This window comes from Entelurus aequoreus, linkage group LG12, assembly GCF_033978785.1.
Source record: "Entelurus aequoreus isolate RoL-2023_Sb linkage group LG12, RoL_Eaeq_v1.1, whole genome shotgun sequence".
NCBI lineage: Eukaryota > Metazoa > Chordata > Actinopteri > Syngnathiformes > Syngnathidae > Entelurus > Entelurus aequoreus.
Window position 1 is genome coordinate 56,556,362 of NC_084742.1, and position 17,996 is coordinate 56,574,357.

The 17,996-nt window shown below is 40.5% G+C and overlaps 1 protein-coding gene across 1 annotated transcript; it reads right to left on the bottom strand.

Moving 5' to 3' along the window:
* Positions 1 to 1,483: 1,483 nt before the first annotated feature.
* On the bottom strand, positions 1,484 to 17,932 carry med21 (mediator complex subunit 21). The gene is made up of 4 exons (XM_062067079.1): positions 17,808 to 17,932; positions 17,599 to 17,713; positions 8,483 to 8,583; positions 1,484 to 1,942 (listed from the first exon to the last, which is right to left on the bottom strand). Exons 1-4 carry the CDS (start codon positions 17,847 to 17,849, stop codon positions 1,763 to 1,765), a joined length of 438 nt encoding a protein of 145 aa, XP_061923063.1. The 5' UTR covers positions 17,850 to 17,932; the 3' UTR covers positions 1,484 to 1,762.
* Positions 17,933 to 17,996: the final 64 nt, after the last annotated feature.

Below are 17,996 nucleotides of genomic sequence, written 5' to 3' on the forward strand. Positions count from 1 at the left end.
ATTTGAGATTATATAATAATTGGAGCCTTAAAAAGGTCAATAACTCATAACATTGATTTTAATTCTTTTTTTTTTTTTTTTAGCAAAGACACTTAAAAACAAATCACACTAAAATTATTGGGGATCCAAATAATTATAGTGTTAAAAAATAAATTCTATTTTATTTTTTTTACTGTTTACTTTTAACACAATAATCTCGAGATCAACTTCAGATCTATCCGTCAATTATACGTTTTATTGTTGTTTATGTTTTTCGTTTGTTCGTTTTAGGCCCTTCTTTATAAAAAACAGCTCAGTTTTTTATATGGCAAACACAAAATATGCAACATTTTCCCCAAAAATATCTCAGATGTGACGTAATTGGAGCCTTGAGTAGGTCAATAATTCATAATGACATTGATTTTGATTCATTATTATTTTTTAAAGAAAGAAACAGCCTGCATGGCAGCTTTGTGTTATTAGAGTAAACATTGCGACATTTTCTTGTTACAATTTACCTGTTTGCTCTTTTATACCACTTATCATGTTTTTAATTTTTTTCATTCGTATTTTTAAAATGTGCCGTGGGGCCGTTAAAAAATATGATAAGTGGTATCCAAAGGGGTGTCCAAAGTCAGGGGTGTCTTTGGACACCCCTGACTTAACTAGTCACAGCTGTGGTCAATCAAATGATATAATAAATCAAGAACACCTTCAAAAATGAAAGTGCACAAATAGACAAAATGGAAAATTGTACAAAATAAATCAAAGACTCAGTACAGTATCATAGGAAAATAAATAAAGCAATAAAAAAAATGTGTGGGCAACCATTATAACAAAAGGAGACATAGCTGGAGTCGTCAGCACAGTGAAAAAAATAAATAAAGCGCTAGAGTAGTTATAGCTCCCTCTATATATAATATAACACTTATAAAGTATCAAAATGAAGCACCAACCTGAAGCCCTACATCAAGCCACAAGAAAAATCTACATGAAGTACATGATATGCATGTAGACAACTTCATGGAAAACCATTAGAGAAAACAATTTTAGAAAACATCCCAAAATGCTGCACATGACATTTGTACAAAACAGTAAATCAAATATTTAAAGCAGGGGTGCCCAACATTTTTGCCTGTAAGAGCCCAAGTGAAAAGGGCCCTTTCATTTAAAGATAGGTGTTTCATGTTTTTTTTTAGGTGTCCATATATGGACATTTTATTTTGAAATGCCAGGTCCATGATGTCAGGGCACATATGTGGGTGTTAGCACATATGGGTGTGGCATCCAGCAGCACACAAGGATGTTTTTATATTCCAGACGCCAACATTGACCGCCCAACTGTGACGCAGCATCTATTTTTACTTTTTGGCAGGTTGAAAAGTGATATTACTGAAGGCTCCCCACCTCTTTTTACTGACACAGGCTTATGAGACGATAGGCAAGAAAGCCACCTTTCAGTAGAAACCATGTTTGTGAGCAATAAACATCCTGCAAACTTGAACATTATTTAATTGCACTTTATTTAACATATAAAAGCCACAGGCTGAAATTGCCAATCCACTTCCTTATACTTTTGTAAATATTTACAAAAACAATATACATTGACAAAAGATACAAAAAAAAAAGCACCTGTCTGTATATACAGAAATGAAGTCAGACTATTTCCTCCGCTGAATTTGTCCACATTTTAGTGTGTGTAGTGGTGATGTCATCAAATATGGCTTTTTTCAGCATTTAGATCCAGCATTGTTGTGTGGGTCAAATGTGTGGAATTGGGCTGTCAGGATTCGGCAGGTGAACCCTGGCTGGGAGCTCCGTTGCGGGTGCGCAGCTGCGACTGAGCAATGTCCGCCAGGGCACTCTGGATCTTCTCCAGCAACATGTCGCCGCGGGTGACAACGTCCATCAGACGGGTTGCCGCCTCGTGATTCTCCTCTTCTAGCTGCCGCAGACTGGCCGCCTGGTAAATATAGATAAAGAGAGTGCATATATAGTGCAAATATATATAAAGAGAATGGCAGATTATTCACAATATTTATGCAAGGCAGGAAGAAATTGTCACAATAATTGTATCTAAGTTATCACAAAACTTTGAGTTGCCATGAGTTCCCGGCGAGCAGACAAAAGCTGTCTTTGATCCTACCAAGCAAAAGGCTTGTAAAACTCCACTGTGTAGGATGGGAAGCGACAAGAAGGTGTCGGTTTCTTTGATCTATTGCAGGGGTCACCAACCTTTTTGAAACCAAGAGCTACTTCTTGGGTACTGATTAATGCGAAGGGCTACCAGTTTGATACACACTTAAATAAATTGCCAGAAATAGCCAATTTCCTCAATTTACCTTTAACTATGTTATTATTAATAATTAATGATATTTATCTTTGTGGAAACACTGATCATCTTAATGATTTCTCACAATAAATATATATCAGTGTTTCCCACAAACTGCCAAGATACCTGTGGCGGTGGGGGCGTGGCTATGGGCGTGGTCACCATGACATCATCGAGTCATTTGCATAATTTAGTACAATGATATGATTTTCTCTAAAAAGGCTAAAAAAAATTATACTTACTAATTAATAATAACAGTTTTGTTTTAAACTTCCATCCATCCATCCATTTTACAATATAAATGATAAATGGGTTATACTTGTATAGCGCTTTTCTACCTTCAAGGTACTCAAAGCGCTTTGACAGTATTTCCACATTCACCCATTCACACACACATTCACACACTGATGGCGGGAGCTGCCATGCAAGGCGCTAACCAGCAGTCATCAGAGGCAAAGGGTGAAGTGTCTTGCCCAAGGACACAACAGACGTGACTAGGAAGGTAGAAGGTGGGAATTGGACCCCAGTAACCAGCAACACTCCGATTGCTGGCACAGCCACTCTACCAACTTCGCCACGCCGTCCCTATATAATTACAATATAATTACAACACTTTATGTACATATTTATATACAGATTTGAACAATAAGTTATTCACTGAAATGTATTTATTAATTGTGGTTCTTACAAAAAATATATCTTATAAAAATATAAAAGCTAAAATGTCTCTTAAAGCTCTGCCCCTTTAATTAGTGCATACTAAATAATTGAACTTTAGCCTACTACTACAACCATATTATTTACCAGCAACATAAAGTGAAACAGAGGCAGAGGTGTCTTGCCACAGTCAGTAACAAATAAACAGAAAACAGTAGTGGTGGTAGATAGACACAGAGCTTCATCAAACATCTGATCCATTGAACAAAGAGCTCCAAAAATCTTGATTCTACACTTTTCTTTTGTAAAGTAAATCTGAACAGCCGATATGGGCATCTACATCAACTATATGATTTGCCTGAGAAGCTTCCATCCATCTTCAACCGCTTATCCGGAATCGGGTCGCGGGGACAGCAGCTCCAGCAAAGACCCCCAGACTTCCCTCTCCAGAGCAACATTTGCGACTTCCTCCTGGGGAATCCCGAACCGTTCCCAGGCCAGAGAGGAGATGTAATCCCCCCATCTGGTCCTTGGTCTGCCGCGGGGCCTCCTCCCAGTGGGACGTGCAACGAGGACCTCCCTAGGGAGACGCTCGTGAGGCATCCGCACGAGATGCCCGAACCACCTAAGCTGGCTCCTTTCCAAGCGAAGGAGCAGCGGCTCTACTCCGAGTCTCTCTCGGGTGACTGCACTTCTCACCCTATCTCTAAGGGAGATGCCAGCCACCCTTCTGAGGAAACTCATTTCGGCCGCTTGTATCCGCGATCTTATTCTTTCGGTCATTACCCACACTTCATGACCATAGGTGAGAGTAGGAATGTAGATAGCTCGGTAGACCGAGAGCTTTGCCTTCTGGCTCAGCTCCCGTTTCGTCACAACAGTGCGGCAGAGAGACTGCAATACTGCCCCAGCTGCTCCGATTCTCCGGCTGATTTCCTTCTCCATCTTTCCCTCACTCGTGAACAAGACCCCGAGATACTTAAACTCCTCCACCTGGGACAGAGTCCTGTCCCCTACCCGGACTGTACAAACCATCGGTTTCCTGCTGAGAACCATGGCCTCAGATTTGGAGATGCTGATCCTCATTCCAGCCGCTGAACACTCGGCTGCGAACCGATCCAGTGAGAGCTGAAGGTCACGAACCGAAGGTGCCATCAGGACCACATCATCTGCAAACAGCAGTGACGCAACCTTTAGCCCCCCGAGACGTATACCCTCTCCGCCATGGCCACGACTCCGCCTAGAAATCCTGTCCATGAAAATCACAAACAGGATAGGTGACAGAGCGCAGCCCTGGCGGAGACCAACCCCCACTGGAAACGGATCCGACTTACATCCAAGCACCCGGACACAACTCTCGCTTTGGTTGTACAGAGATTGGATGGCCCTCAACAGGGTTCCCCTCACTCCGTACTCCCTCAGCACCTCCCACAAGATCTCCCGAGGGACGCGGTCATACGCCTTCTCCAAATCCACAAAACACATGTAGACTGGATAGGCATACTCCCAGGCCCTCTCCAGGATTCCCGCAAGCGTAAAGAGTTGGTCAGTTGTTCCACGACCAGGACGGAATCCACATTGCTCCTCTTGAATCTGAGGTTCGACTATCGGCCGGACCCTCCTTTCCAGTACCTTGGCGTAAACTTTCCCAGGGAGGCTGAGTAGTGTGATACCCCTGTAATTAGCACACACCCTCTGGTCCCCCTTTTTGAAAAGGGGAACCACCACCCCAGTCTGCCACTCCCTCGGCACTGTCCCAGACTTCCACGCAATGTTGAAAAGGCGTATCAACCAAGACAGCCCATCAACACCCAGAGCCTTCAGCATTTCTGGACGGATCTCGTCAACCCCCGGAGCTTTGCCACTGTGGAGTTGTCTAACTACCTCAGTGACTTCACTCCGAGAGATCAACGTCGATCCCCCATCATCCTCAGGCCCTGCTCCTATCAGGGAGGGTGTGTCTGATGTATTTGGGTTCAGGAGTTCCTCAAAGTGCTCTTTCCAACGCCCCACGACTTCCTCACTTGAAGTCAGCAAAGTCCCATCCTTGCCGTACACAGCTTGGATGGTTCCCTGCTTCCCCCTCCTGAGGTGCCGTATGGTCTTCCAGAACAGCTTTGGTGCCGCCCGATAGTCCTTCTCCATGGATTCCCCGAACTGCTCCCACACCCTCTGCTTAGCCTCGTCCACAGCCACGGCCGCTGCCCTTCGGGCCCGCCGGTACCTTGCAACTGCCTCCGGAGTCCCCTGGGATAACATACCCCGGTAGGACTCCTTCTTCAGTCGGACGGCTTCCCTGACCACCACTGTCCACCAGGGTGTTCGAGGGTTACCGCCCCTTGAGGCACCTAAGACCTTCTGGCCACAGCTCGCATCTGCAGCTTTAGCAATAGAGGCTTTGAACATTGCCCATTCCTGTTCAATGTCCCCAACCTCCACAGGGATGGCAGAGAAGTCCCGCCGGAGGTGTGAGTTGAAGTCCTTCCGGACAGAGGACTCCTCCAAACGTTCCCAGTTCACCCGCACTACACGCTTGGGTTTGCCAGGTCTGTCCAGAGGTTTCCCCCGCCATCTAACCCAACTCACCACCAGATGGTGATCAGTTGACAGTTCAGCCCCTCTCTTCACCCGAGTGTCCAAAACATACGGCCTCAGATCAGCTGATACGATTACAAAATCGATCATTGATCTTTGGCCTAGGGTGCTCTGGTACCAGGTACACCTATGAGCATCCTTATGCTTGAACATGGTGTTTGTTATCGCAAGTCCGTGACTAGCACAGAAGTCCAATAACAATCCACCACTCAGGTTCAGATCAGGGAGACCGTTCCTCCCAATCACGCCAGTCCAAGTATCACTGTCATTGCCCACGTGCGCGTTGAAGTCCCCCAGCAAGACTATGGAATCCCCTGCCGGCGCCCCATACAGGACCCCATGCAAGGTATCCAAGAAGGCTGAATACTCTGAACTCCTGTTTGGTGCGTATGCACAAACAACAGTCAGAGTTTTCCCCCCTCCAACCCTAAGGCGAAGGGAGGCGACCCTCTTGTCCACTGGGGTGGACAAGAGGGAAGCTGAGAAGCTTGACAGGACACAAAAAAAATAATAATAATAAATTTATTTTTTTTTTGTCGCGGCCTTAATTCTTTCGTGGCGGGCCGCAACAAATAAATGAGTGTGTGGGAAACACTGTATATAGAAACAGATAAATATCAATATGCAACACTTTATTTTTATATTTTCTCTAAGTGCAGATTTTTCCAATTGAACATTTTCAAATGATCACTTCTAAGACAGTCTTGTGAAATCACAATATCCCATTTTAGCTAGCTAGCCGCTAACATTTTTATAAAAGAGGAGAAAACACGAAAAAAATGAAAATTTAAATTTGAAACATAGTTTATCTTCAATTTCGACTCTTTAAAATTCAAAATTCAACCGAAAAAAAGAAGAGAAAAACTAGCTAATTCGAATCTTTTTGAAAAAATCAAAAAAATTATTTATGGAACATCATTAGTAATTTTTCCTGATTAAGATTAATTTTAGAATTTTGATGACGTGTTTTAAATAGGTTAAAATCCAATCTGCACTTTGTTAGAATATATAACAAATTGGACCAAGCTATATTTCTAACAAAGACAATTAATTATTTCTTCTAGATTTTCCAGAACAAAAATTTTAAAAGAAATTCAAAAGACTTTGAAATAAGATTTCAATTTGATTCTACAGATTTTCTAGATTTGCCAGAATAATTTTTTTGAATTTTACTCATAATAAGTTTGAAGAAATATTTCACAAATATTCTTCGTCGAAAAAACTGAAGCTAAAATGAAGAATTCAATTAAAATGTATTTATTATTCTTTACAATAAAAAAATAAATTTACTTGAACATTGATTTAAATTGTCAGGAAAGAAGAGGAAGGAATTTAAAAGGTAAAAAGGTGTTTAAAAATCCTAAAATCTTTTTTAAGGTTGTATTTTTTTCTCTAAAATTGTCTCTGAAAGTTATAAGAAGCAAAGTAAAAAAATAAATGAATTTATTTAAACAAGTGAAGACCAAGTCTTTAAAATATTTTTTTGGATTTTCAAATTCTATTTGAGTTTTGTCTCTCTTAGAATTAAAAATGTCGAGCAAAGCGAGACCAGCTTGCTAGTAAATAAATACAATTTAAAAAATAGAGGCAGCTCACTGGTAAGTGCTGCTATTTGAGCTATTTTTAGAACAGGCCAGCGGACGACTCATCTGGTCCTTACGGGCGCCGCGTTGGTGACCCCTGATCTATTGTAATCCACAGGAAGCAGGACCTGACGCAAGCTCCAGGCCTCTTTTCTTTGAACTGTTTTGTGACCAGAGGCAACAGCTGTTTACGACCCCCTCTCCCTTTAGAAACAGCTGTTGCAAAGTAATCAGGGAAAGTCCAAATAAAAGAGGAGGCGTGCAATCCTTTTGTCAGAGCGTGGGACGACACTGTACAAGGGTACAGGTGTACACGCTCTCCTCATTGAGCTAAATTGAATCCTGTCTCTGTTTAATTCCTTGCTTCTTGTCTGTTTAATAGATGTCATCTGAGTTTGAACCTGACACAAATACTGTATGCTTTTCTTTTTTATGCAACTTGTAAATAAACGCTAGTAAAAGTCGGCTAACAATGGAGCTAATGGGGGTCGATCTCTTCCGCTTATAAAACTCTTTCAAAAACATCCAAAACCTCCATCCTGGTGCAATATCTACATAGGTGTATAGAGGCCCATTTCCAGCAACTATCACTCCAGTGTTCTAATGGTACAATGTGTTTGCTCATTGGCTCAGAAGGCTAATTGGTGATTAGAAAACCCTTGTGCAATCATGTTCACACATCTGAAAACAGTTTAGCTCGTTACAGAAGCTACAAAACTGACCTTCCTTTGAGCAGATTGAGTTTCTGGAGCATCACATTTGTGGGGTCAATTAAACGCTCAAAATGGCCAGAAAAAGAGAACTTTCATCTGAAACTCGACAGTCTATTCTTGTTCTTAGAAATGAAGGCTATTCCACAAAATTGTTTGGGTGACCCCAAACTTTTGAACGGTGGTGTATATATATATATATATTTGGCCACTGTAACATTACACACATTTTAAGTAAACTTGCAGTTCCCCTTTAAGAGTGCACAATTTACTTCAAATGTAAACATGAATAAATCCTTATTTAAACTATAAACGTTTATTTTGACCGACTTGAGCCATTTTATACTAAAAAATTAAATAAACTTAATCATAATATATTTTTTTAATAAATCCAAATGTGGAAGAAGAACGTCTACAACGAGCAAGTTTTGTAGTCCACAGCTTTTCAAAGTGGGGTTTGAAGGATGATACTGATAAAGCATGTTCCTTTGGGTTCCCATGGCACCGCCCCACTATTTGAGAAGGACGTGGATTAACTTGATCTATGGCTCGTCCCAGACTGATGACGTCACAATTGCAGTGTAAGTGTGCATATGGCCCAAAAGGGTGGATGTGAATTGGCTGACCTGCAGAACTGCTGTAGACTCCTCACTCGGCAAAGAGTCGATAAGTACGTCCACATCTTTGGCCGTCCTGGCAATCAGGGCTGCAAACAGCTGAGCATATTCTAGAAACGGAGAATAATGCAGTGAGTATTTGTCCATAATGTCAACAACGCATGTTATCAGAATGGGAGGCATTTAACTACTGCTACAATTGCTATATTATTTTGGAGGGCAATTCAGTTGACAATAAAACTATCAGGGCCATTTATCTCGTTGACAAGTATTTTGTACGTGGCAATCAGCCGCTGAAATACTAATATCCACTGCAGCAATGGCTTGCGCACACTCAGATCAAGGTGGTTTGCGACGTGCGTGGTTATTTGCTGTTGAGGGGGTTATGTTTGGACCAATTGAAGAGCACATTGGTTAACGCAGCTCACATTTCCCGGGTCTGATTTCTTGAAAGGCCATTATTCCAGACGCTAAATTTTACATCACAAGATCATACAAAATTACACCCAAAGGTAAGACTGAATGAACCACTGTACTTTTTTTATTTGACAGGGACAGTACAATTAAACATTGCTACCCATAGGTAACCGATGTCATAGTATTTAAGACTTGTAGCCACAAGCAAATTTACAACCCTCGTCCCTGGTTAGGCTTTTCAAGAAAAGTTGAGAAAAGTGAAAAACACATACAAAATACAAAATAAATAAAAATACATTAAAAATAATTGGCCCCATTTGTGCATACTACACCCAGTTCTAGTGTTCACACTTCTGATTTTCCTGAAGCCACTTTTTCAGTTTTGTGGAGAAAAGTTTAATGTCGGACTGTGACTTTAACTTCAGTGGCAAAGAGTTCCACAGATGTGAGGCCTTCACTGAGAACGCAGACTGACCCAGAGCCGTCCAACACCTTCACTACTGTATCGTTGTATTTCTTCACACATCACATCAGGGGCTAATCCATTAAAGGCCTACTGAAACCCACTACTACCGACCACGCAGTCTGATAGTTTATATAGCAATGACGAAATCTTAACATTGCAACACATGCCAATACGGCCAGGTATTTCCCGCGAAATATCCTGCTGAAAACGTCTCGGTATGACGACGTCTGCGCGTGACGTCACGCATTGTAGCGGACATTTTGGGACACCATTGTGGCCAGCTATTAAGTCGTCTGTTTTCATCGCAAAACTCCACAGTATTCTGGACATCTGTGTTGGTGAATCTTTTGCAATTTGTTTAATGAACAATGAAGACAGCAAAGAAGAAAGCTGTAGGTGGGAAGCGGTGTATTAGCGGCCGGCTGCAGCAACACAACCAGGAGGACTTTGAGTTGGATAGCAGACACGCTACGGTGAGTACGCAGCTTTGACTTCCAAACATTTGATCGCTTGCCAGTACGTGCGTGCCACTATGTGCATGTCACGTACGTAACTTTGGGGAAATATATGTGCTGTATGAACTTTACGGAGGTGAACCTGGGCTGTGGGATTGAGTGTGTTGTGCGGGTGTTTGAGTTGTATTGGCGGGTTATATGGACGGGAGGAGGGAGGTGTTTGTTATGCGGATTAATTTGTGGCATATTAAATATAAGCCTGGTTGTGTTGTGGCTAATAGATATATGTCTTGTGTTTATTTACTGTTTTAGTCATTCCCAGCTGAATATCAGGTCCCACCCGCCTCTCACAGCATCTTCCCTATCTGAATCGCTTACACTGCCCTCTAGTCCTTCACTCTCACTTTCCTCATCCACAAATCTTTCATCCTCGCTCAAATTAATGGGGTAATCGTCGCTTTCTCGGTCCGAATCGCTCTCTCTGCTGGTGGCCATGATTGTAAACAATGTGCAGATGTGAGGCGCTCCACAACCTGTGACGTCACGCTACTTCCGGTACAGGCAAGGCTTTTTTATCAGCGACCAAAAGTTGCGAACTTTATCGTCGATGTTCTCTACTAAATCCTTTCAGCAAAAATATGGCAATATCGCGAAATGATCAAGTATGACACATAGAATGGACCTGCTATCCCCATTTAAATAAGAAAATTTCATTTCAGTAGGCCTTTAAGACACTTAAAAATAGCTTTTAAAAATGAGAAATGTATACAATTATCAAAACTCATGTTATAGTTTTGGGTAATATGGCAGTGATGATACTTCATTGGTTTTTGGTCAAATATCTTTAGTGTTTGTTTGTATAATGACTACAGGGGCTTCACTACACATTTGGTGGCCTGTCCCCAGACCATGGCACAATAAGACATATGGGATAAAATCATTGCATGCATGTAAACTTGTGCAGCTTGAACAGATAAACAAGGTGTAATAAGCCTGAAATAAGTCATTTTTATAATATGGCCATCACATTTTAGATTAGGGTCTAAAAATAACACTTATAGTTTAAGATGTTTGCATACATATCTGTCCTTTTAATCCTGAAATATGAAGTCCATCTGAGTATTAGCATTAGGCCCACATTTTGCTTAACGATATATAGACCAACAAATTATTGCAGATAAACGATATTATTGCCATTATTTTTGAGACCAAATTAATCACTGATGCAAAGACAAAACATAATAATTTAAGTATACCATTTTAAATGCAATTAACTTGCATTTCTCATATATTTCAACATTGTAATTAAAAAGGAAACTTGTAAATACCAAGTTAAATAAAACAAACAAATACAAATAAAATCTGTAAGCAAAATTTCGCATGAATAAAAATCACAACCAAAAGTAATAAAATAGGTTCTGTTTCTGTTAAGAGGACCCTCAAATATACACAACCAAAACAATAAACAATAAGGATAAAAAAAAGTAACGTCGACCAAAATGATAACAGTCATTATTATCGTGGTATTGTTAAGTGTGCTCAAAAAGTACTTATACACACACTAAAATATGTTAACCAAGTTGTATTGTTTTGAATAACTAAAATAAATAGACACACAATATACAAATATGCAATCCAGTGTTGTGTAATTCGTAAATAAAAACAGAATACAATGATTTCTAAATCCTTTTCAATTTATATTCAATTGAATAAACTGCAAAGACAAGTTTCTGGGTGTTGTTGATAAACGGCTTTGGCTTTGCATAGTAGAGTTTTAACTTGTGCTTACAGATGTAGCGACCAACTGTAGTTACTGACAGTGGTTTTCTGAAGTGTTCCTGAGTCCATGTGGTGATATCCTTTACACACCGATGTCGGTTTTTGATGCAGTATCGCCTGAGGGAATCGAAGGTCACGGGCATTCAATATTGGTTTTCAGCCTTGCTGCTTACGTGCAGTGATTTCTCCAGATTCTCTGAAACTTGTAATGATATTACACAGCGTAGGTGTTTAAATCCCTACATTTCTTGCAATAGCTGGATGAGAAATGTTGTTCTTAAACAATTTGCTCACACATTTGTTAACAAAGTGGTGACCCTCGCCCCGTCCTTGTTTGTGAATGACTGAGCATTTTATGGCAGCTGCTTTTATACCCAATCATGGCACCCACCTGTTCCCAATTAGCCTGTTCACCAGTGGGATGTTCCAAATAAGTGTTTGGTGAGCATTCCTCAACTTTCTCAGTCTTTTTTGCCACTTTTGCCAGCTTTTTTGAAACATGTTGCACGCATCAAGTTCCAAATCATCTAATATTTGCACAAAATAATGTTTTCCAGTTTGAAGGTTAAAGGCCTACTGAAAGCCACTACTAGCGACCATGCAGTCTGATAGTTTATATATCAATGATGAAATCTTAACATTGCAACACATGCCAACACGGCCGGGTTAACTTATAAAGTGCTATTTTAAATTTCCGGTTGAAAACATCTATGTATGATGACGTATGCGCGTGACGTAACCAGTGAAACAGAAGTATCGGTACCCCATTGAATACAATACAAAATAGCTCTGTTTTCATCTCATAATTCCACAGTATTCTGGACATCTGTGTTGGTGAATCTTTTGCAATTTGTTTAATGAACAATGAAGACTGCAAAGAAGAAAGTTGTAGGTGGGATCGGTGTATTAGCGGCGGACTACAGCAACACAACCAGGAAGACTGACTCGGATAGCAGACGTGCTAGCCGACGCTAGCCACCGACCGCACGGATGATCGTGGTGAAGTCCTCACGCAGGTGAGTACGGGTGTTGATGAGCAGATGAGGGCTGGCTGGCGCAGGTGGAGCGCTAATGTTTTTATCATAGCTCTGTGAGGTCCCGTTATACTAAGTTAGCTTCAATGGCGTCGTTAACAACAGCATTTTTAAGCTTTGCCAAGCTGGAAAGCATTAACCGTGTATTTACATGTCCCTGGTTTAATAGTATTGTTGATCTTCTGTCCATCCTTCCAGTCAGGGATTTATTTATTTTGTTTCTATATGCAGTTAAGCACGATGCTATCACGTTAGCTCCGTAGCTAAGTTAGCTTCAATGGCGTCGTTAGCAACAGCATTTTTAAGCTTCGCCAGGCTGGAAAGCATTAACCGTGTATTTACATGTCCATGGTTTAATAGTATTGTTAATCTTCTGTCTATCCTTCCAGTCAGGGATTTATTTATTTAGTTTCTACATGCAGCTAAGCACGATGCTATCACGTTAGCTCCGTAGCTAAAGTGTTTCGTCAATGTATTGTCGTGGAGATAAAAGTCACTGTGGATGTCCATTTCGCGTTCTCGACTCTCATTTTCGAGAGGATATAGTATCCGAGGTGGTTTAAAATACAAATCCGTGATCCACAATAGAAAAAGCAGAAAGTGTGGAATCCAATGCGCCAGCTTGTACCTAAATTACGGTCAGAGCGAAAAAAGATATGTCTTGCACTGCATTCTAGTCCTTAACTCTAACGTTCGTCATCAACAAATCTTTCATCCTCGCTCAAATTAATGGGGTAATCGTCGCTTTCTCGGTCCGAATCGCTCTAGCTGCGTTGAAAACAATAGGAAAATATGAGGAGGCGAACAACTGACTATGTCACGCTACTTCCGGTAGGGGCAAGGCTTTTTTTTATCAGATACCAAAAGTTGCGCTCTTTATCGTCGTCGTTCTCTACTAAATCCTTTCAGCAAAAATATGGCAATATCGCGAAATGATCAAGTATGACACAAAGAATTGATCTGCTATCCCCGTTTAAATAAAAAAATGTCATTTCAGTAGGCCTTTAAGTATCTTGCATTTGCAGTCTATTCAATTGAATATAAGTTGAAAAGGATTTGCAAATCATTGTATTCTCTTTTTATTTACCATTTACTGCTTTTGGGTTTTGTACTTTCTTGGCAGAGAAAACATCAAATATTGTTCTGGCTTTGTAAGAGCCATATTATTTTTATTTTTGTGTTTAAATATGTTTAATCGTTCATTGTAAATTGTAAAGGGTGAGCAGTTGTGTTACTTCCGGTTTATGTGACGTCACGTGAGTTCACTTCCTGTTGACTCAAGTTTATGGATAACTTTGTGCAAAAAAAACACACCCTTTATGTTTAAAATGACTATTGTAGCTCGGTTGTTTAAACACTTCAGACTGGGGAATGATGTTTCGTAATGGGGAAAGACGTTAAAGTACCGTATTTATCGGAGTATAAGTTGCACCGGCCAAAAATGCATAATAAAGAAGGGAAAAAACATATATAAGTCGCACTGGAGTATAAGTCACATTTTTTGGGGAATTGTATTTGATAAAACCCAACACCAAGAATAGACATTTGAAAGGCAATTTGAAATAAATAAAGAATAGTGAACAACAGGCTGAATAAGTGTACGTTATATGAGGCATAAATAACCAACTGATAACGTGCCTGGTATGTTAACGTAACATATTATGGTAAGAGTCATTCAAATAACTCAGTGGTTCTTAACCTTGTTGGAGGTACCGAACCCCAACAGTTTCATATACGCATTCACCGAACCTCTCTTTAGTGAAAAATAAAATGTTTTTTTTTTCAAATTCAAGACAAAGTTATATGTTTTAGGTAACACTTTAGTATGGGGAACATATTCTAAGTAACAAAGACTTAATTTAGAGTTATTTGGACACTAGGGGAACATATTCTAAGTAATAAAGACTTAATTTAGAGTTATTTGGTTAGGGTTAGAGGGTTAGGGTTATAATAAGGCCATGCCGAATAAGGCATGAATAAGTAGTTAATAATGACTAGTTAAGAGCCAATATGTTACTAATTTGCATGTTAATAAGCAACTAATTAATGGTGAATATGTTCCCCATACTAAAGTGTTACCATGTTTTTTACTGGTGCATAAAATGAACCGTGCACGAACATCACCTTGTTCAAAGAACAAAACCAACACAGTGCATAAACTCACAACAAACTACACACCTGCAAACCAATCAGCTGTTGCAGTATCCGTAATACGCAGATAGGGAGAAGTTTGTATTTACACGATGAGTCGGGTGTGTTTTGACCTCCGCCGAACCCCTGAGGCCGACTCACCGAACCCCTAGGGTTCCGTTGAACCCAGGTTAAGAACCACTGAAATAACTATAACATATAGAACATGCTATACTTTTACCAAACAATCTGTCACTCCTAATCGCTAAATCCCATGAAATTGTATACGTCTAGTCTCTTACGTGAATGTGCTAAATAATATTATTTGATATTTTACGGTAATGTGTTAATAATTTCACAGATAAGTCGCTCCTGAGTATAAGTCGCACCCCCGGCCAAACTATGAAAAAAACTGCGACTTATAGTCCGAAAAATACGGTACCACTGATTTCACCACACGCAGTGTGGTGAAATCAACCTCTGCATTCGACTCATCCCCTTGTTCCACCCCCTGGGAGGTGAGGGGAGCAGTGAGCAGCAGCGGTGGCCGCGCTCTGGAATCATTTTGGTGATTAAACCCCCAGTGCCAACCCTTGATGCTGAGTGCCAAGCAGGGAGGTAATGGGTCCCATTTTTATAGTGTTTGGGGTTTAAACTCACGACCTACCGATCTCAGGGCGGACACTCTAGCGCCAGTCAGTTCGTACGTATGAAAGTATGATTATCACTAATAAAATAACATTCAAAAAAATAATTAGTTAAGTTTTATTTTTATTTTTGTACAAACCCCGTTTCCATATGAGTTGGTAAATTGTGTTAGATGTAAATATAAAGGGAATACAATGATTTGCAAATCTTTTTCAACCCATATTCAATTGAATATGCTACAAAGACAACATATTTGATGTTCAAACTGATAAAAAATTTTTTTTTGCAAATAATCATTAACTTTAGAACTTGATGCCAGCAACACGTGACAAAGAAGTTGGGAAAGGTGGCAATAAATACTGATAAAGTTGAGGAATGCTCATCAAACACTTATTTGGAACATCCCACAGGTGAACAGGCAAATTGGGAACAGGTGGGTGCCATTATTGGGTATAAAAGTAGATTCCATGAAATGCTCAGTCATTCACAAACAAGGATGGGGCGAGGGTCACCACTTTGTCAACAAATGCGTGAGCAAATTGTTGAACAGTTTAAGAAAAACCTTTCCTAACCAGCTATTGCAAGGAATTTAGGGATTTCACCATCTACGCTCCGTAATATCATCAAAGGGTTCAGAATCTGGAGAAATCACTGCACGTAAGCAGCTAAGCCTGTGACCTTCGATCCCTCAGGCTGTACTGCATCAACAAGCGACATCAGTGTGTAAAGGATATCACCACATGGGCTCAGGAACACTTCAGAAACCCACTGTCAGTAACTACAGTTGGTCACTACATCTGTAAGTGCAAGTTAAAACTCCTATGCAAGGTGAAAACCATTTATCAACAACACCCAGAAACGCTGTCGGCTTCGCTGAGCCTGAGCTCATCTAAGATGGACTGATACAAAGTGGAAAAGTGTTCTGTGGTCTGACGAGTCCACATTTCAAATTGTTTTTGGAAACTGTGGACGTCGTGTCCTCTGGACCAAAGAGGAAAAGAACCATCCGGATTGTTATAGGCGCAAAGTGTAAAAGCCAGCATGTGTGATGGTATGGGGGTGTATTAGTGCCCAAGACATGGGTAACTTACACATCTGTGAAGGCACCATTAATGCTGAAAGGTAAATACAGGTTTTAGAGCAACATACGTTGCCATCCAAGCAACATTACCATTGACGCCCCTGCTTATTTCAGCAAGACAATGCCAAGCCACGTGTTACATCAACGTGGCTTCATAGTAAAAGAGTGCGGGTACTAGACTGGCCTGCCTGTAGTCCAGACCTGTCTCCCATTGAAAATGTGTGGCGCATTATGAAGACTAAAATAGTACAACGGAGACCCCCGGACTGTTGAAAAACTTAAGCTGTACATCAAGCAAGAATGGGAAAGAATTCCACCTGAGAAGCTTCAAAAATGTGTCTCCTCAGTTCCCAAACGTTTACTGGGTGTTGTTTAAAGGAAAGGCCATGTAACACAGTGGTGAACATGCCCTTTCCCAACTACTTTGGCACGTGTTGCAGCCATTAAATTCTAAGTTTATTATTATTTGCAAAAAAAAATAAAGTTTATGAGTTTGAACATTAAATATGTTGTCTTTGTAGTGCATTCAATTGAATATGGGTTGAAAAGGATTTGCAAATCATTGTATTCCGTTTATATTTACATCTAACACAATTTCCCAACTCATATGGAAACGGGGTTTGTAGATTGTCAATCAATCAATCAATGTTTATTTATATAGCCCTAAATCACAAGTGTCTCAAAGGGCTGTACAAGCCACAACGACATCCTCGGTACAGAGCCCACATACGGGCAAGGAAAACTCACCCCAGTGGGACGTCAATGTGAATGACTATGAGAAACCTTGGAGAGGACCGCATATGTGGGTAACCCCCCAGATTGTGTATCGTGACATGGCCTAAAAATATCGAGATATTAATAAAAGGCCATATCGCCCAGCCCTATTTGATGTATTTAGCATTTCAATTGGTTTGTCACGGACCTACAAGTATTGATTATGAAATAATTTAAAGATATTTCACCCTTCATGAAACACCTGTCAAGCATCATGCACTACAGTTCTCCTAATGAACAATTGTATAATTGTTTGTATCAATCCCAATGTATGCCTGAAGTGGATAACTTAGGAAAAACAACAGAAAAAAAACATATTTAAGAAGACATTAATCAAGTACCTTCAGTTTGGTTTGCAGGCTGGTCGCTGTTTATCGACGTCTGGATGTTGCTGAAGGAGGCAGGCGGAGCAGACTGTTGAAGCACCCCGATGGCGTTACAAAACTGATCTGCGAGCTGGGCAGACAAACAAATTGGTTATGACAACGTTTTGTATATTTTAAATCAAAGTCGTATCAACGTTTCGCCTATATGCTCTTTAACACGTTACCGAGTTGACGGCGTCTTGTAACTGCGTTAGTCTGTCTGCCATGTTTGTTTACTGTCTTCTTCGTTTCAATCCAACCGGAATTTGAACCACCAAGCCACTGCGACTCAACACTGCCCCCCTTCGGTTCACCATGTGGACATTAAATTGTTACGTTCGAAGTACGTTTTACTTTGGCTTTAAATGCGCTAA